Source organism: Candoia aspera, chromosome 4, assembly GCF_035149785.1.
Source record: "Candoia aspera isolate rCanAsp1 chromosome 4, rCanAsp1.hap2, whole genome shotgun sequence".
Taxonomy (NCBI): domain Eukaryota; kingdom Metazoa; phylum Chordata; class Lepidosauria; order Squamata; family Boidae; genus Candoia; species Candoia aspera.
The window spans coordinates 79117243-79138138 of record NC_086156.1 but is presented as its reverse complement, the minus strand read 5'-3'; the positions used below and the strand labels follow the sequence as shown (position 1 = coordinate 79138138).

Here is a 20896-nt window from a genome sequence, read left to right as displayed (position 1 = left end):
CCCTAATATCTTTCTAGAGAGCCAGTTTGGTGTAATGGTTAAGGCATTAAGCTAGAAACCAGGAGACTTGAGTTCTAGTCCCGCCTTAGGCACAAAGCCAGCTGGGTGACCTTGGGCCAGTCACTCTCCCTGAGCCCTAGCAAGGAGGCAATGGCAAATCACTTCTGAAAAACCTTGCCAAGAAAACTGCAGGGACTTAGCTAGGCAATCTCCGAAAATCGGACATGATTGGAGATATTTACACACCTATCAAATGCCAGTAAATATATTCAAATTGCCATGGTCAGGTTGCAGGGTAAGGGGGGGGGGACTGCTTAGGGATAATGACTTGAAAAACATACTTATTACAATTAGTGATATTAAAAGCATTCATGTTTTATTAAGGATCCCGACTCAAGGCTAGCTTATTTTGATGTCTTCAGCAGGAAGTGGAATCATGAATAGAAACATTTAACTAAGTATGTTCCTTTGCTTTATCAAGGGAAAAATCATACCATAATAAAATTTAACTACATAATTCCTAAATCATTGGGAGGAATCCTGCCATTTAAACCTACTAATTTGAGACAGGAAGCCTGCTTCTGTACCCCCACCCCTGATAAACTAAGCAGTAGGAACTATTTATAGGACTGTTCATTAAAAATTTCACATCACTGTGTGCAGTAAATCAGAAGCATGCAACTATTTGGAGCCTAAGACCTACAGTTTCAGTGGGACTCAGAGCAAAAACTAAGCTTTCGGGTAGGGGGTTTCTCAAGGCACTCTTGAATGATGTAGTAAAAATACTAATAATGAAAGCTTCATGTATTTGCCATTGCAAATGCTGGTGAGTTCCTAATGTGTTACTGAACAATACTTTGGAACCGCTGATCTTTCTAACAAGACCAAAGTAGCCTTGTCATTACCCTACAGAACAGACTGAATAGCTATGGTGATCATTCACAAAACCAGATGATCTCATGGACTCAATACAGTTGGAATTGTTTCCTTTTGCAGATTCTGCATGTGAAAAATAATTTTTACAGTCTACATAGAACACAGTGTTGCTCAAGAAATATGCAGTGTAATGTATGATTATGTCTTCCTAATTTATAGTATACTCATCTTTTATATATTTCTGTGTTGTTTTTCTCAGAAACCTGAGAAAACCTGCATGGGTTTTTCTCTTATTTTATTCTCTCAATAGCTCCATGATTAAATGGTGATTTAAATCTGCATCTTCCCATGTAACACTAGCCAGTCTACCACATGGTTTTCTTTGTTAAATGTTTAATCAATGTCCCCAAAAACATCCTCCTAAGGAACTGAAGACAAATCAAGACTTTTAACACCAGTTGCTGCTTAAATGTATTTTTATTTTAAAAAAAACAAACATAGAAACTGGTAACATCCTTGTTTATGAGTAAACATCCCATCAGCTTCTACTTGGCCAAACTATATCAAGGGGCAGGCCAGAAAGCGGGGAGATAATCTATGAGATATTTAAGTGCTAAGGGCCCAAAAGCTTGGAGAGTGAAGGCACTTGAAGGAGGCCTGAGAAGTTTGAGGAAATTACTACTTATCCTTTGGCTGGCAGCCCCAGGAATATTTCTTCTGGCACTGTAACCTTGCCATAAAACATATTCTCTACTGTCCTAGTTCTTACATACATTACTAAGGGGAACTGATTGTCATTAACAGTAGGGCAACATCTGAGCAAAGCCCCTCCCTTTTGACATTGTGGAACATCAGTTGCATAGGGTGGAAGAGAAACCACCACCAAGCATACATTAACCTTTGTACAGGAAACAAAGCTTTGCTCCCCAGCCCCACAAAAAAGAGATAGTGCAAAGATTAAATGCCAGCAAAACTGGCAGGAATGGACAAGCTTTGGTTAAAAGTGAGCAGCAGGTTCCTGCATTGCAAGAGACTGCTAAGGCTCAGCTAAGAGGTAGAAGGCAACTCAAAACAAAAATTCCCAGTGTCCCAGAGGCAAAGCACACATGAAGGGCAGGTTCTGGTGAGGGAGAAGAACTCCCTCCTCTCTGCTAAAGGAGGCCTTGTACAAGTCCCTAGGGAGTACTGAACACAGAGAACATGCAGTGGCAGCAGATTTTTCCCCACCTTCCAAGGGGAAAGGAGAAGACTGCCTGCCTATCGGTCTGCTCCAAAGTACCAGAACATGGGGAAGAACTGAGAAAGAAGGCAGCACTAAGTAAGGCGAACACCAAGCACTTGTTCCAGTTCTTGTCTGCGCTGTTGAACCTGAAAGACAGAAAACCAGCTTAGAGATAGACAAGAGCCACACAGCAGAAGCACCAGGTACTTGTTTGGTCCCTTCCTGATAGAAGCAGTGTAGAGAACCCTTAACTGCTCTTATTCCTGTTTCGTGATACATTATCGCAACCTCACCAAATATGGTTATAACATTGGACAGAAAACACAGTTGTGAGTTTATCAATAATTGCTGGGAGAAGTTGTTATGCTCCTGTATAAGGAATCCATGGGAGGGAAAAGAACACAAGCTAAATGTAAGAAGGGAAGGCACCTTCCTTAATCAGCTGTGAAGACTGCACTGAAAGGGGTGCTACACTAAAAATACAGTTCTGCATCCACTCTACCTGCACGTCTAAGTTAGGAAGAAAAGATGCTAGATAACTTCTTTAAAAGTTGCACTGAACCATGCTCTCCTACCTTTGCAAAGATGTGTCGTCCAACAGCCTCTTGCATCCATGGTTGCTGATAGAATTCAGCCCGTCTCTCTTCTTCTGGGTTCCCAACCACATCTGTGATGATCTAAGGCAAAATGGAGACATGGAATAGTGAATTGTGGGACATTTATTGCTATGATCCAAAACAACTCCACTGAGACTTGGTCATACTGAAACTAGTAATGAATATTATAAATATGGTTAGATTTCAATCTAACTCGGGCTGCAACAAGACTGCAAAAAAAAAAAGGACAAAGGAAGGCAATATAAAATACATAAGATTATGCTGCACCAGATAAATGTAACCCAGTAATGTGCATATATTGGTCAGTCAGATGCATTTGAAGAATACAGAAACATGATATCCCTATCTTATTTCTCCCTCCCTATTTAAAAATGCATCTCTCCCATTCAGTAGAATAAACGTGCATAGATCTACTTTGCACACTTTTCCTATCTTGAAGATCTGAAAGAACTCAGGGATTTTTGAGCAACAACAAAAGGAAAGGATGGAAGATTACTTCTAAACTCATGTAAGAGCAGGATCAATGAGTGTGTATATGCAACTTGTAAAGACAACTAAGTTCTATCCAAAGTATAGCCTGAATTTCAAAATGTATGGGTAGCTGACAGGTTAACCTGCACAATTTTGGTTGTTAGTCTTAAAGGAACATTCAAATTCTAATTCAGATTCATAGGAGCTGCCAGATACAGGGCAGTAAAAGCCAAATTATGTAAGAGTTCTAGTAATTCCACATAGACATTTATGCTAAAATGTGATACAAAGTTTGATAACAAGCCTGATAGAATTCAATATTGCTTATTTCTGAGTATACAGGCATGGGGCTATACTGTTAGCTTTACATACTCCTGCATAAATCCTCCATGGTCATCTAAATATTTACCTTCAAGTCCCTCTGTTGAGATCTGATCCACTCCTGAATAAAGTCCTGTGGATTATTACTAAAACTCAGCATAAAATCTCGCTGAGTCTTCAACTGATTGATAGATTCAATTGTTTCATGGATCTATATAAAAAGACAAAAAAGTGTCTTATGAAGGTAGAGAGAAATTCCCAAGATTGAGTAAGCCTGGAAACATGAATCTGACACTCTCAAAGGTGGGGCTATTAAAGTGGGGCCCCAAAACCAAAGATCTGGAGGGATACCTACACTGCCTACAACACAGTAATGGCCATCAACCAGTAGTCTTCAAAGATGGCAACACTGTACAGCAGCAGCTGCTATTTTAAGTTAAATCAATAAACTTATTAAAGATTCTGGAGCAGGAAACAAGGAAAAAAGTAGTAGAAATATAAATACAATACTGAGCAAGGTGAATGGAAGACATGAGAACATTCGTGTAAAGCAGTAACTTATTGTCCTCAGACAACGGTGGGGAAGAAAGGTTAAAGAGAAAGATACAAAGTATTTTTAATTCTAGTTTTCAATTTTGATTTTTCCCTTGCTTTCTTTGTACTGCCATACTTTTTAATTGTCAGGTCAGGCACAGAACCTGTCCACTTTTGTACTGATGCTTTTCTAATTTCAAGCAACAAGAAGGTACACAGAATTTCAAGTTACAAAAATCCATTTGAACAGGAAATGAAGATACATGGCATGCAATGTAAATCGGGCACTAAAGTCATACACTTCCTTTGTCTGGACCTTTATAATTAAAGGTATAAAATACAGACTTCTTTTAGCACATTCTAGTCTGCCAAAATCAAGTTAAATGGAAAGCAACATTCTTCTGGTTAGAGGCCAAACTTTAACCATTATTTTAGAATTCTGCAGGAGACGTAAGAATTGTGATGACATTGCCATGGCGGATGGGGCTTGGAGTTTTGTGGACCTGGAAATGTGGGTTAAGACAAGTACATTATGTCTAGTGGAGATTTAACACACACACTTTAATCCTTATATTCTTTAATATAATACAATGTATTATATATAAACATGTACAAAATTTAATATAATATTAGTTTTAAAGTTTTTATATTTCTTTTATTTATTTCTGCTACTGAATTCCAAAAAAAGGTTCTAAGTAACTTAAAATAATGCAAAAGTAAAATAGAATTAAATGAAAACTGCAAAACAACAATTGCCTACTGTAGGGAGGGGACCTCTGATATCATTGCTCCCCAGGAAGCCTCTAGGAATTGATGGTATAGTGCATCCCTTCCCTGCAGTAGGTAATTATTACTTTTGTGTTTTGGTTATTTTTTTTCTTTTAATTCCTCCATTTTACTTTTAAATTATTGCAAGCTGCTTATAACTTCTTTTGTAATTGAATAGCATATAAATTGCAGAAATAAATTTTTTTAAAAAACAGTAATATTGCACCATCAAAAAATCTGCCACTAAATAGTGGCAATGAGATTTTGTGGTGCTTCTTGGACTGCAAAAATGGGACCATTCGCTCACCTCTTCCCTGCTCTAGCTTAAAATCACCTAGGTATCCACCTGCTGTTCCTGGGAGACCTTAATAGGCAGTTTGGTTTTTCATTCTCAAACATAGCTAGAAAGAACACCATGTGAGAAAGTTTGCCATGACAAGCATGATTGATGACCAGTACTGGAATAAGCCAGATCCTCTTAAAGGGGATGAGTGCAAATACAGCATCATGCACACTACATTATCCCCCAAGCTATGAAAGGTAACATGTTTTAGTCTTTTTCCTACCCCACAGTTGACAATGTTCTACCTTGATATCCAGGGAGGCAATTTCCTGCTGGTTAGTGGTGGAGGCCAAGAAGTTGCTCATTTGGGCTTTCAAGGGGTCATCCACTTCCACATCAATGTCATAGCAGGCCGTTTTCTTTTGATCATTAGGGTCCACACTAGAGAAATTGAGACAGGAGGGTACCTTAAGAGGTGCGAAACATCCTTTCTTGGAGCTGTGTCTTTACCACCCGTTCACACAGATTAGGGTAAAGTTAGATTCTCTCTTCCACTGCCTCAGTGGCCTTCTAGAGAGCAGAGATATGAGCCATACTAATCTGAAATGTAAATACTCCCTACTTATTCCAGGGATTCTAATGTCGGATATGCCTTTAGCATGTACTGTACCACAAAATGTGTTTAAAATATGTAAATATTGCCTTTCCTGGGCTCAGGGGAGCTTACAAATGCAAAAGGATTATAAAACATTAAAGTGGACAATAGACAACAGAATTTCATAATAATAATAAAATAAAACATGAAACAACTTCTCACAATGTTCTTTTAAAATCATCTGAATTAAAGAGACCCTGAAGTTCAAAAGCTCATAAATGGAATAATTAACTCAACATAAATAGGGATGAATTTCTCCAGAGGTAAGAAATGTTTCCTAGATAAACTGTGATATATTACTCTAATTGTCCCAATGAAACACCTTCTGTATTTTGATACTCAATTTATGAAGTGTTTTTGTTTATCCTCATAGACTTTTCTATGAAGCATGCCAACACTATTTCCAATTCACAAATGAGAACTCAGAAAGCACATAGCTTGTCAAAGACCCGGTACAGAGGTAGGATTCCAGAAAGATCTCCAAATACAATTTTTAATGAACACATGTGGAAATGTATGTGGATACATTTAGGCATCAACAGAGGTGTAATTAGTTTGCTCCCTAGTAACATCTCTTGTAATATCAATCTTACCTGATCACATGATTGATAACAATGGGATCTGGATGTTGTAAGAGTCCTGCCAGTTTCATGGGGATCTCAGAAAATCTCATACGGTTGCAGCCAAAGATCTAAAATGGATCCAGAAGATAAACTTCAGTAATTTCAAAGGAGTAACATCTTGAGGAATTGGTGGACTCAAAGAAAACCCATGGGATTTTCTAATTGTCAGGATCAGATCTATACTGTGATAAACACTGTACTGATTTTTTGGTCATCTAGACAGCCATGTGTTATCTACTCACAGTGAGTTATTTGTTATTGTGTCACAATCTGCCTGGCCGGTTTGATCTTGAAGGGTGGGTGCACTGGGTTCCTTCAATTAAACAATGTCATCTTTCAGGATCCTGAAGTGTGCCTTCTCTGTAGCAGTGCCTATCCTCTGGAATGAGGTTCCCCCAAGATCTGGACGGCATCCATTCTGCTGTTGTTTAGAAGAGCCATGAAGACCTGGCTCTTCACCCAGGCCTTTACCAAGGGACAGTGAGATCCCTTGCTTCGTTTCCACCCAGTCTGTCATTCTTGCCATTTTGTATTTTATATTTTTTATATTTTTTCTACCTTTTAATTGGTTTTATTGTAATTCCTTTGTTTTGATTGTCATTCAGAAGACACAATGATAACTCCTTAATCTCACAACACATGGACAGACTCAACCATACTTTCAACTGGGAAACGGTGAGCATCCTAAACTAAGCCAAATCCAAAAACACTAGAGAATTCCTGGAAGCTTGGCACTCAGACAAAGCAGCCATCAACAGACACACAGAGATAAACAACATTACATGCCATTCAAAAGAGACAAGAGAAAAGCCAAAAGACCAGTACACCTCCTCGCCAGCAATCAACACCCAGATGTGCAAAGATTAACACTAGGATTAACACCAGATGAACCATCAAACAGTACATTATACCTTAATCAAGGAACTATTAATTCAGTCAGTCAACCAAGCAGTAAACAACAGCACAATCAAGGAACTCCTAAGGAGAGAACAACACCTCCACCAACACAAACTGGACAAACTACTGTACGGTATATAAACTGAGAGCAAGGCCCACTCCCTTTTCACACTGAAGATGTTGCCTAGTCTGGCAATGAAATATCTGCAAGAAAGCAGCAAGGCTCAGAGAGCACCAAGGACTCCACAGTTCAACCCTGAGCTACAAATATTCTCTTCAATTAGTACAATACATACTCTCCACCAAGAGGGATTACAGACTATTGACAAGCCCATAGTTAGGACTGACAAGGAGAAAAGGTAAATTAAGGTGGTTTGTGAAAAAAGTCATTTAAAAAAAATCCTGAGCAGCAGAGACTTACTGACCTGGCGAAAGTAGCGGTTACAATTGATGTATTCCTTCTCATGACAGTCCTGAAGTTTGTTGTATTTGATATAGAGCCACAGGGCCTGCATTATGCTGGCACGAGTCTGTGTATGGACACCAAGCAGGCGAGCCAGACGGGGATCTAGCTTGTACTGAGGAGGCTGAAAGGACAACATTGCCTAATTAACATAGAGCCTGTCCCATCAATTTTGCAACCCCAGCCCCTTTCAGTTCTGAATTCTATTTTCTCCAAAAAAATGAAATAAGGCATGAGATCTCTGATGGATTACACAGAGAGCAAGAGAGCATGCAGTCTAGCATTACATTTAATTTAAATTCAAGCTTCATTAAAAGTAAAATAAATGCAAGTAACGTTTACTCCCATGTATTTCATAATTATCTCCACCAAACAAGCTACAATGTACAACCGGGGAGCAGCTTTAAAAAGAACACTGTTAACTTGGAGGCAAGTATAGCCTTGAAAACTCAGGTTGTACAGCATTGCTCCAGTTAGAGAAACTGAGTTTCAGATAATGAACTATGGAAAAAGCTGTCTGTGGGCCAGAACCTGTTTACTTCTTTCCTCCCCAGTAAAGTGATTAGAAGATCAATAACTTAGAGCAGGGGTTCCTAAACTTTTGCTATCACACCTCCTTTTAGTGTAATCTTAATATACACACCTCCCCTAAAAATCCAAACACCAAAATAAGCACAATGAACAAAGAAAACAATACAATGAAAGGTTGAGAAAGGTAAATTTATTGTAACAATGTACCAAAAAGGTTCTTCACACCTCCTCTGGACTCTGTCTGCACCTCCCCAAGGAAGGTATACCTCACGGTTTGGGAAACCCTGAATTAGAGCATTACAATTGGTCTACTCTCAAGATCTGCCTTCTTACCTGATGATCCAGCATGAGAAGCAGAGTGCATTTCACATTCACATCACCTGGGCGCTTGACTTGAAAGCCATCTGTCTCTTGGGTTGTTGACATCCGGTGCCACTAAGGGAAAAAAGGCATAAGCAATAGATCTCTTTAGTGCAAAGCAAGTGTGGAGTGAAAACTACTCAGTCTCTTATACAGTATCCTACATGGTAATAGTCAGTTTTCAGATTACTGCTTCACTGCTTAGTTTTATGGTGGGTGGGTTAGAAATTTGAATTTTCTGAAATAATTAAGAATAAATATTCCTAATTACTTGATAATATATTCAGGTAATAATCTTCTCCACAAATTCTTCTCTATACCTTGTATCTGTCAACTTCTGGTGGGTGCACCATTTGGTGGGGGGGCAAGGGCTACACCTGGACTTCAAGTGGCACACTGAAAACTGCACAACGAACAGTTGGTGGGGTCATGAAGATGCCAGTCAACATGGAAGGAATCCTAATTCTATTTAGCCTACAGTGTTGACTACTACATCTTGATTAAGCAATTTTTAGAATCAGCTTGAATTAACTATGAAGCTAATTTCTTTCAATCTTTTATGCTAAACTTACCAAAAAAAGAAAAAAAGACAAATACATGCAACAAAATTAATCAACACAACTTTAAATTCAACAAGTACAGCAATAAAAAAGAAAAAAACGTGGGTGGAAATTATAAATTCAAAACCTTTGACCTAACTGTGTGAAAGTCAGGGAAATTTTGAAGTAAAATTACATTGGTTCTAACAGAAGCAAGGTCCTGTATGTCAATTTCTTAGGCATAGGTCTTAGTTCAACATGCAGTGTTGAAATGCTCTGAGCTGTCTATTTTGCAGTATATATACCAAGATACTTACCTCCACCAGATGATTGTCTGGTCCATATAATTCTTTGTCTAGTTCAATAACCAGGCTCTTGAAAAAGGATGAGAATTTTCTCTTCTGTTTACTTGGCTGAGATAGAAAGACTAATCAGGCACTGAGCTTTACCATTCTCACAATCACATTAGAAAATACACTTGCCAAAAGCACTTTACAAAGTGAGAGATAAGTAAATGATGCCACCTTTATTATTTGTACTGTATTATACTGTATTAATTATACAATATTTGTCAACCGCCGCTACCCATGGATACTCTGGGCAGTTTAAAATATAAAGCAGTAAATCAAGGAACAGTTTGATCTAATGGTTAAGGAACTGGACTAGGAGTAAGTAAATTCAAATTCTAATCCTGTCTTAGGCATGGAAGCCAGCTGGGTGACTTTGGGCCAGTCACTTTCTCTCAGCTCTAGGACAAAGGCTATGGCAAACCACTTCCAAAAATCTTGCCAAGTGCATGGACTTATCCAGCCACTCACCAGGAGTCAATAATGGCTCAAAAGCACAAATATATGTATTTTGGGTAAGATTGCAAATGGAAAAATAAAGAATAGTTCTTATTGTTGTTTAATCTAAAAGGATAGCCTTCTGCCATGTTCTTCAAGGATGAGAGATCATTTGGGCATTTAACATTAGATTTATCAAGCCAGATCCTGAGAGTTCTAAGTAATTAATTTAACTGGACATTGCAGTAAGCAGAACACTGAACTAGACTAACCTTTGTCTGATTCAGCGACACTCTTTAAGATAAAGTATTGCTCAAAGAGGACAAACACAGGTAATGCATTTGGCTCATGCAAATTTAGAAAGGATTAGTCAAGGTGATCAGGTTAGCTGCCTGATGCAAGAGCTGGTTAATGTGGATGGGAAGCAGGGCAGTTATCCAGAGGAAACACACATTTGCCATCTTCTATATGCCATAAAGCTACTTCTTAGCAACGATATTTGATTCTTACATCATCAAGAAGTTTGCCTTCCACACGAAGTTCCCATGAGGCTATACGTTCGCCACCCTCTGACTCCTCTTTGCCAGGAGTAAAAGTATTAGAGATGTAGATGCGCAGCTTCCGCTTTTGCTGAAAATTTGGAGAGAAACACTCAGTGCGAACAGCAATGGAATCATCATATATGCATATCACAACTCCACAAATCAGTTTTATGTCACAGACTTGACCTTTCCCCCGGGGATAACTTAAATCAGCGAAACAAGTCAGAATTGTAGATTCAGATTGTCTCTAATGGGTTTAGCTGATCTCATCTCTAGCATGCCCTTATACCGTCAAAGGTTTCTTGATGGCCTCTTGGATTTCCATTCTTTTGCGAGCAATTGTCTGGTCCAGCTTGCGTTCAAAGGCCAGTAAGTCCATGTAGGCTTGAGATTCAGGGACTAGCTCACGAATCTGTAGAAAAAGGTTGGTTTATTAGAAAGCTTTCTAGCAAATGTTACCACATTTTCTGGTGGTTTGAAAAAACGATATACATAAGGTGAATTTCAATTAGCATCATCGTCCAGGACTGGGATCCACAGCATACAGACAGGGCTCTCCCTACTCTTTCTGTTACCGGGAAAAGGCAAAATAACTTTGTCCTAGTTTAGAAAAGAGTAGATGTCCTTCAACCTAGAAGGTGATTGTGAATATGAGCAGCACAGAAATCTCTTTGTAAATTAAAATTGATTTAACAGTTTGCAAAGCTAGTCAATAGGAAAAATTGGAACACGTGCAAAGCTGTATATAACTAACTATAATCCACATAGGAAGATTTGCCAAAAGGTAAGCAAAGCATTTACTTTCTATTAAAGACAATCAGTTTTTAAACCAGTTTGGTGTAGTGGTTAAAGGCATCAGGCTAGAAACCGGGAGACTGTGAATTCTAGTCCCACCTTAGGCACACAGCCAGCTGGGTGACCTTGGGCCGATCACTTTCTCTCAACTCTAGAAAGAAGGCAATGGCAAACCACTTCTGAAAAAAACTTTGCCAAGAAAACTTCAGGGACTCGTCCAGGCAGTCTCTGAGTATCAGACACGATTAAAGGGGGGGGGAATACAATCAGCAGTGATTGATGCTCAAACCCTGCAATATTTCTCCTCACTTATTTCAAATGTGCTCACTATCCTGCCTTTCCATCTTGAATGCCAATAACTCTTCCAAGAAGTACGTACCCTCTGTGGCAGGATTTTGTCAGCCATCTTCCGCCTTTTCAATCTGCAAGAATTGTACATAAAAATAATAAATTATAGACCCCTGTGGAAAAGATTCATTTTCATGAATATAATTGTAAAGCCCAACTCTACAGTGGAATGAATTGCCTACAATCTCTTTATCTGTCACAGAGAGTAATATAACAACAAATTTTCTCCCCAACTTTTAAGTCAAGATGGGCAACCTATAACTTTCCGAAGTTGCTGAAATATAACTCTTAGCAGTTTAGTCAATAATTAGATATTATGGTATGTAGTTCAACAAACACTGAAGGGCCTCAGATTCATCACCATTTATCTAAATTAAGGATTTCCAGATTTTTCAGTATCCCACCCACTCACCTCTCACTTAAGCCCTTTTAACAAAAATTTCAATTCATAATTAAAAAATAACCACATAAATTGAATAAACATTTTATTTTTAATTAAAAATAAGCAAATAGTTTCTTTTAAAACAAAAAAAATTAGATAAAAACATAATTTAACATTAAAAAATGGCAGGAATAAATCAAATTTAATGTGAAGGATGCTGCTGTATTTTATTTACAAGTTGGGAAATTCTAGGTTTGAAAGACAGAAGTAAATAATGCAGATGTTCTTTGACATCCAGTTGAGTCCTTTGTTTTTTTATTGTTAATAAAAATATAAACCCTTTTTTCACAGAGGTAAATGGAAGAAAACAGAAGAATATGTCACTTCAACTTTCAAGTAAATTGGAAAATATTTTGTTGAAAATTCCTCCAAGCTTGAATTTTCAACATTATCTTCCATGATAAATAATGTTTTTTACCAACTGATTGTTCATACATTAAGTTTGGCAGTGAACCAAGATCAACAATAACTGGATTGTACAGGTAGTCCTTGCTTAGCAACCACAATTGTGACCAGCAACTCAGCCACTAAGCGCCACCGCCACTATGTGGAAAATCACGTGACCACAATGGGCTTACAACTTTACATCCCATTCAGTTGTTAAGCGAAACATCACGTGACTGCGACTTACAATTTTACTTCCACATTTGTGAGGGAATGTGTTCCTGAAGGAGGGGTTGATGTGGATTTCGGCGCTGCTGTTGATTCCCAGGAAGAAGGGAGTGCATTTCAGGCAGATAAGAGGATTCACAGTCCAGAGACTGTTGCTGGGAAAGTTAAGAGGTTCAAGGTAGCTCCACCCTAGAGTCTCCCAGGTTATTTACCCTTAGGTCAGTTAGCTTTAGTCTGGCAAGATTCTGTCTGTATGGTAAAAGCAATAAAGAACTGGAGTTTGGAATACACTGACTCGGCATTGTTCTTGGGCTGCCCTGACAACATTCTCTGTTAACTCTGCTTGTCACAAGCCAGTTGCAAAGCACCAAAATGGTGATCAAGTGACTGCAGGACATGACCACAGGATGGTCGTAAATGCAAGGATTGATTGCAAAGCTATTTTTTTACACATTGTAACTTCGAACAGTCGCTAAATGAGGCAGTCAGTAAGTGAGGACAACCTGTATACTAATTTATGAATGGGGTTGCCAAAATAACTGTTTATAAAACAGCAGATAAAAGTAATCCTGGTGAAGTACTATTTGTTCTTCATACTCTTTTTACAATGTTATTTAATAACCTTCATTTTCAGTAAGTTCTGAAAACACTGGAAGAGATGAAAAGTTAGTTATTTCACCTTCCATTTGACATTTCCAAAGCCTCATTTGTTTTCTGCAAATGCTTTTATGGCATAATAATGCTTTATAATATTTGTAGTGGTCTTTCCACAGTTTTAAACTGAGGTTGTTCAAAGTTTCAGAAGTGTCCAAATATGCCAGTGAACGTTGAAACATTTGGTCCATATATTCATGATTTATTTATTTAATCAATTAATACAGCTACCCTTCTCAAACAAGTGACTCTGGGTGGCTAACAATCATAAAAAAACAGTCAAACAATAAAAACAATACCAAAAAATTAAATACAAATATAAATACAGCCGAGAGATCTTAAAAGCCATTGGTGTAAGCACAACCATGAAACAGGGCTCTTCACACACACGGGGCCCCAGGCCCAGGGACAAAGTCAGGTCTTCAAGGCCTTCTAAAAAGCCAAAAGGGTCAGGGCCATCCTAATATCAGGAGGGAGGATGTTCCAGAGGGCAGGCGCCACAGCAGAAAAGGCACGTTTCCTGGTCCCCGCCAGCCAACATTCCTTGGCTGACGGGACCTGGACCACGTCCATCCTGCCAGACCGGATTGGACAGGTAGAAACAACTGGTCCCTAAGGAAACTCGGTCCCAAGCCATGAAGCACTTTAAAGGTGCCAACCAGCACCTTGAATTGCACCCGGAAACACACTGGCAACCAATGCAGCTCCCGAAGCAGAGATGTTACATGTGCCAAGTAGGAAAAAAATATGTATAGGAGGAAAGGATTAACTTCTATTCCACCATTATAGTTCCAATCCGGATTAGATCTTTAAGGAAATGTGAAGACACATTTAGCATAACATACAGCCAATGGACAGTGATCTAACAAAACAGGTTCAAAGCACCAGATAAGTAACAAGGACACTAGATGGAGTGGCAGAAAGTCAAGGAACTGAAGTAAAGTGCTGAACTGATTGTTTCAGAATTCCCAAATACTTCTAAGCATAAACCCCATTGATCGTCCTTAGTTATAGAGGAATTTCAAAGAGCTATCAGATTCAATCACAGAGACCAGTATTCCATATTCCCTAGACATTCTGATCCATAGAACCTTAGCTTCCAGAGATTATCTTAAGTTAAAATGTATTCCTGTACCTAATGAGCACGATGGTCTGCCACAAAAATGTAATAGATTTAGAGCAGCAATATAGCAGTAGCTAAACAATGGGGGGGGGGGAACCCTAAACTTCTTTTTCTGAAATATGGGGAAAAAAATATCCAACAAATTTGAGTTCAGAATAATCTGGGAACACATCAGATCTTTTATTTACTTAAATACATTCACATATATAGAAGATAAAAGGGTTCTGTCCAATAAATTTAGATTCATATACTCTTTTATGTAGAACCAGTTTGGTTTAGGGGTTAAGGCACAGGCTAGAAAGCAGGAGACTGTGAGTTCCAGTTCTGCCTTAGGCACAAAGCCAGCTGAATGACCTTGGGCCAGTCCCTCTCTCTCAGCCCTAGGAAGGAGGCAATGGCAAACCACTTCTGAAAAACCTTGCCAAGAAAACTGAAGGGTCTAGTCCAGGCAGTCTCAGAGAATCAGACATGACTGAACAGATTAAAAAAATTCTTTTATGTATGCAAAGATTCAAAGAAAGACTAATACTTGATGTTAATTGGAGCAATGGAAGAAAGCAAGTTGCTCTGTAGGTCCAATAACTATTCTGAATATTTTAATGAGATGTTATAAATCAAATTATTTAATATATGTATTATATAAATCATTGCATAGCATTTATTTATCTATCTGGAATAATAAAAGTTTAAAAAAAGGGACAAAAAAGAATATGCTTTCGATCTATAGAGTAGGAAATGAAATTCTGCCTAAAACAGAACAATTTCATCTCAGACTTATTACAGAAGGAAAAAAAATATAGCAACAGAAGTTAAATCAAATAATGGTTTCCAACATCTGAAATTCAGAACTAGTAAGCCAACAGCCTTCTACTGATTTATGCCTTTACTTTCACTGTGCAGAATTTGGCCTCTGAAACCTCGATGCCAGATGTTTACAGCTGCTTGGTTCTCTGTGTAACATCTCCTTGGATCAAGCTGGATAAGAAGAAATTGCCAAGAAACTGAATGTCATTTGCAAACCATTTGTTTTTAAAAACAGTTGGTAAAATGAGGCCAAGCAGAGTCTGTGATGGGCCAGAAATATTCATGAGAGAACAACAGCCTACAGTTGAATTCTCTAGAAATAGCTTACATAATTAGAGTAAGGAGTGAACTCTAAAGGAGTAACTGAAAGGAGGTAGCAATCTATACTAAAATGAAGGTGAGGAAGAATGAGCTACTTCACCTTAATGTTGTATGAAACACGCTAAAACTGTGATAAAGGAATCCTACAGTAAAGATAAAAATGCTTCAATTTGGGTTTTCTCCCCTACTGTCCAATTGGGCATGATCAAACAAAGGTTGTATTAAAGCACAAAGTAGTATATTTTTAACAATAGGACAACATTTGGTATTGTAGCCAGCAACTATACTTTTAACTCTAAGGCAGCAAAGTATCTTGAAATCTTTTCCTCTCAAATTCTACATAGCATTTACACTTTATAAGAATAAACTTATTTTATTTGATTAGGAATATTTCAGGATACTGTGATGAATGTTATATTAGGTACATTCTGGATTTGTTGTTGTTGTTTATTCATTTAGTCGCTTCCGACTCTTCGTGACTTCATGGACCAGCCCACGCCAGAGCTTCCTGTCGGTCATCAACACCCCCAGCTCCCCCAGGGACGAGTCCGTCACCTCTAGAATATCATCCATCCATCTTGCCCTTGGTTGGCCTCTCTTCCTTTTGCCTTCCACTTTCCCTAGCATCAGCATCTTCTCCAGGGTGTCCTGTCTTCTCATTATGTGGCCAAAGTAAGGCCTAAATACCACATTCCTAGTTGCTAAGCTTTGCAACTTAGCCAGTAAGACCAGGTGACAATTTGTGGCCAGAGAGAATATAGCTGAGCTCATCTTACTTATTAAAGTTTCCTCTAATAGTTTATTGTATATTATGGGTGATGTTTGATTCCTCCCTTATATTTTGGTTTGTGACTATAATGAAGTTTTATCTATCTACCCTAAGATTTTTAGAAATTGAAAAAAAATATATCTGATTTACCTGGAAAAGGGGGCATCCTTGAATTTAAGACAATCCTCTCCAGAAAGAAATATAGATTAGAAGAAATTAGTAGCACAATCACATTATTTGCAATGACCAGCTTCCCAAACTCTTCCAACTAATGTGTGTATACAACACACCTGTATATGCAGATGAAAACACCTGTCAGAAGCTACTCTCCAAAATAGTACAGGAACAAAACAAAAACATGTTCTCAACCATTCTCTCATATACAAATCATGCTCTCATACATAAAAGTACACTCCAGACACACACACATTCCCCTTTCTCTGGGAAGAAAAAAACAACAACAGAGGCAGAGCAGAAGAATTAAGAAAAAGAGGTATCTCATTGGTAGAGGAAGAAAAGAGGAACAAAACTGGATGGAGATGAGATGAGGGAAGTCGCTGGCCAAGGAAAGTTTGCTTGCCTGCTGATCACGTAGTCTGAGTGAGAGGAGCTTACAGTTTCAGCTGACTCACTGATCAAGTGAATAGTTGCTGGGTGGCAGTTGCATTCCCTCAAGAAACAGCTCCATCATAGCTTGCACTCTTAAAAAGAGAGGCAGTTCAGTGCTTGTAAACTAAGAACAGGAGGATAAACAAAAATAAGGGAGTTTTGTGAAGGAATTCAGTAGAGCCAAACACACTGACCTCCCACTTCTATCAACTAAGCATCAAGTTCAGCTTAGGGCCTACTTAAGAAACCAAGGTTCCAGCTCTGTAAAAGAACAACATAGAAGCTACATTTTAGATGAATTCAAATTTATTAACAGTAACTAATATGAAGATAGAAAGCCAGCAGGTGGGAGGATGCTTTCTAGATTATTGCATAGGTTGTCAAATGTACAATTATCTACTTGTTGAGTAAATATAGTATGTGCTTGGCACAATGAGCTCTTGGCTGTCAAGGTCTAAGTCCATTATCTTGAAATTAAGACAGCTGAGTTGGGTATGTTTAGAGAGGCTGAGAGTATGCAGACAAAATCTTCCAGGATGTGCCAGCTTCATCTCTTTCTCGGGAAGATCAGGTATGACATATTTTCAAGGATGAGGGAGATGTTCCTGTAGAAATACCCAATCCTTGAGTAATGGACCCACATATTCTTGTACAGAGAATATTCTTCAAAGGAGGGTGGAGAGGGCAATTGGTTAGAAACACAGAAGACCAGTAAACCTGTATTCAGAAATAGCCAAAGTGACATATTACCAGCACGGAGCACCAGTCATTAGGCAACTTGAAAGCTAAACCCTTCATCCTAGGGATCCACCTATACTTGACCAAGTCCACTTTATTACACTTTAAGAATAGCAATTGGTGGTGTTTAACCTTGACAGTTGGCAGAAAGGGAAATGAACCTAGGGGAATTCACAAATTCCTACCCTTAAATTGTCCCACATTAAAGCTTTAAAGACAGGACTACTTGTAAATCTAGTTACTGAGGGAGATTAGAGCTAAGACACTGAAGCAGTGCAAATTATGTCAGCACGCTTTTTTGCTCACGAAGACTGGAAGAATGCACAGCTAGAAGGAAGAGCCTTTAATCTTGAAGAATCCATTATCTTAAAATTATCCATTATCTTGAAAGAAACCCCTGGATTAGTGGCAACATGCCTCCAAATACCAATTGTAGTGCTAAGTCTCCATCTCCTGCTTTTGAATATTCCAGAAGCATCTTCCTGGCTACTGTGAGAAACAAGATGTTGGATCAAAGTGGACTTGGCCTGGTTTTACAGAGCTATTCTAATGTCCTAAAAGAGAGAGAAGCTTCATATAGGCATCACAAAAGGTTTACATTCACCAGGCAAGCAGCCCCTCCCAAGCAGCAGTGCTGTGTGCGGCTATTTGCACCTCCACCCATTTCCTTGTTTTCAACAATATTTTCTATTCTTCTCAGTAAGTGTTAGACAGTCCTGCATTTAAGTACTAACCAAGCCAATCAAGTTTTACTTTCTAGATCAGTCAAGGTCAGTTAGGTACTGCTATCTAGCTGGGCAGTTCTTTTATATTATTAGAGAAGTTGGGCTGTTTGGGGAAGTGGATCTTTTAAGTTTTGTTAAGGGTTCAACAGAGAATGATCAGATCTTTGAATCATCAAAGAAGGCAGCATGATTAACTAATTAAATAGTAATTAATAGATTAATTACTATGAATCATTCCATTTCCACCAAATTAAGAGGCTGAGAAAGCCTGGCAAATATTTTTGATTCCAGCTAAGTGAAAACAGAACTTGAATGGATTCAGTCCCTTTGGACTACCACATCAACAAGATCTCCAACAGCCCCTCCCTGTTGTGCTGGGAATTTGCAGCTAAACAAAGCATTCTGAGGAAAGTTATGCTTCCAGAGAGACAAATAATTTTTACAAAATGCCATAGAACAATTCTAAATCTTGTAGCATACCTCAACTAATTTATCTATCATGAGCAAAAAAAAAAGGTCTCTTGATATTAGAAAATCCATTAAGGTCTAGTTCTCACTGTAGTAGTAAATCTAAGTGGGCTACTTTACCTTCAGGAAGCAAGTAGATATTCCTTCATATAGACAGCAATATAATAAATCTCCCTCCATTTTAAAACTTAGTCACAAGACAGAAAACACTAGGCTTGAAACTATTTGTGGTTTGAAATTCTAGAACAAGTAGATGTACTATCTTAATGTAGTAGTTATAGTCAGAAACGCAGAAAGTATTAGTTACAATAGGAAAGTGATTCTTAAACTGCTTAGCAGCAATATGCTCATGAACTGTTAATATTTCCATTAACAAACTGAATATTTTATGGGGAAGTAATTTAAAAAGTTACTCAACAATAATTTAAAAAAACCTCTGACAAAATTCAGTCATTCAGTGGTTTCTTATCCCAGCAAGGGGGTTAAGTACCTGGTTGATCCAGTCATAGGATCTAACAGATCCTATAGGTTACAAAGTGAGCTACAGCTCATGAAAGCTTATGCTCTTTAATAAAATTAGTTAGAAAAGGTGCTAGCAGATTCCTTTTTTGGGGGGCAACATAGACTAATATGGCTCTCCTCCTACAATGTCTACAGAATGGGTTTTGTGATTCTTTGTTTTAGTACTGCTAGTGAGTCTGTTCTCTATTCTCTAGAATAGAGCAGCCCGGGATGTCAAAGGCAATCATTTGCATGTACTCCCTTTTCCACTGGCTACAGCATACAATGTTCTTCCAGCATGTGCTGGCAAAGCAGCATCTGGGACAATACAGCAGAAACGTGGAAGGCAGCCAAAGCCTAAGACAGGACACTACCTAGAACCCACATTAGGGATAAGGGTTGGCCCAAGATATTTTGTCATTAAGGCATGCAGAAAATGGGTCCCTTATTTTCAGCTAGGTTAAGGTGCATAATACACTGAGCCAGCAAAGTTAATTGGGCACATGAGCCAAAAAAGCCTTTCCTCATCCATGGTCCAATCAATCAATCAATCGATCAATCATTTTTCTGCCCCTTCATTTATCCTGAAATAGCCACCTCCTTCTGCTCAACATTAGAGTCTGCTCAGTTAGTTTTCTATGGTAGTGAAAAGGGAATACCGTACATTCTTTCCCATCATCATAGCAATTCTCATTATTGTCCACTAGAATTATTTCAAGTAAAATACTCTATAATCTAGTGTAACAAACTCCCATATTCAATCTAGTATTGACTTTTTTTTTTAATAACAACACACCTTTCTCAAGTGTCATTGGCTGATAAATCAAAATCCACCAAAAAAAAAAAAATCAAATGGGAAAACTGAGCATTGTCCCCTCATGTAAGTCCTGGAAACTTAATTTCCAGCCCCCAATTATTGCTTGTAATGAATAAAGCTATACAGCAAAGCATGAATCTCAATTTTCTGAATAAATGCTTGCTCTAATATTGATTATTGATTATGTGCTATCCAGTCAGTATCAACTCTTACCAACCACATAGATCATTGGTGTAATATAGTAGGCTTTATCAAATTACCTGGAAATAAAGAAGTTGTATAAAGCAGCCATTTCCAACTCGGTATTTTCTAGAGGAGTATTTCAAAGCTTTCAAAACAACCAACAAAGAAAGTTTTCTAAACTGAGTAACAGTTATGAATGTTTCTTTTTAAAAAAGGAAAGTGAGAGGTAAGGTTGAAATAAAGATTGCTTTAATTTTATTTATTTTTAATACATTGCCTGAATGGGGTGCTTGCATATAACAGCTTATTTGATCAATGTCTTGAAATCAAATTTGTTAGAGAAAATCTCAGAGCTGATATGACATTCAGATTATTTTGATATTTGGTCTTAACTGCAGTGAAGATAAAATACAGTAAAACCACAATTAAATAAGACCATTAAGGGAGTGTCCATTACTCCCAAATGTCAGTTAAATAAGCATAAAAAGTAAGTAAAGAGG

The 20896-nt window shown here is 38.1% G+C and overlaps 1 protein-coding gene across 2 annotated transcripts in view; it reads right to left on the bottom strand.

Annotated features, from left to right (window-relative positions):
• Positions 1-1334: 1334 nt before the first annotated feature.
• SMARCD2 (SWI/SNF related, matrix associated, actin dependent regulator of chromatin, subfamily d, member 2) overlaps positions 1335-20896 on the bottom strand; it is a 43367-nt gene continuing 23805 nt past the window's right edge. The window contains exons 3-13 of one of the 2 annotated variants that reach the window (XM_063300718.1): positions 11662-11704; positions 10777-10899; positions 10456-10575; positions 9478-9573; positions 8595-8696; positions 7693-7854; positions 6341-6438; positions 5398-5533; positions 3596-3718; positions 2674-2775; positions 1335-2244 (exon numbers count right to left, since the gene is read on the bottom strand). In XM_063300718.1, the coding sequence (XP_063156788.1) occupies positions 2191-2244; positions 2674-2775; positions 3596-3718; positions 5398-5533; positions 6341-6438; positions 7693-7854; positions 8595-8696; positions 9478-9573; positions 10456-10575; positions 10777-10899; positions 11662-11704 (1159 nt within the window). In that variant the 3' untranslated portion in view covers positions 1335-2190. The remainder of the gene's footprint in view (positions 2245-2673; positions 2776-3595; positions 3719-5397; positions 5534-6340; positions 6439-7692; positions 7855-8594; positions 8697-9477; positions 9574-10455; positions 10576-10776; positions 10900-11661; positions 11705-20896) is intronic. The other variant, XM_063300719.1, reaches the window with a different exon arrangement.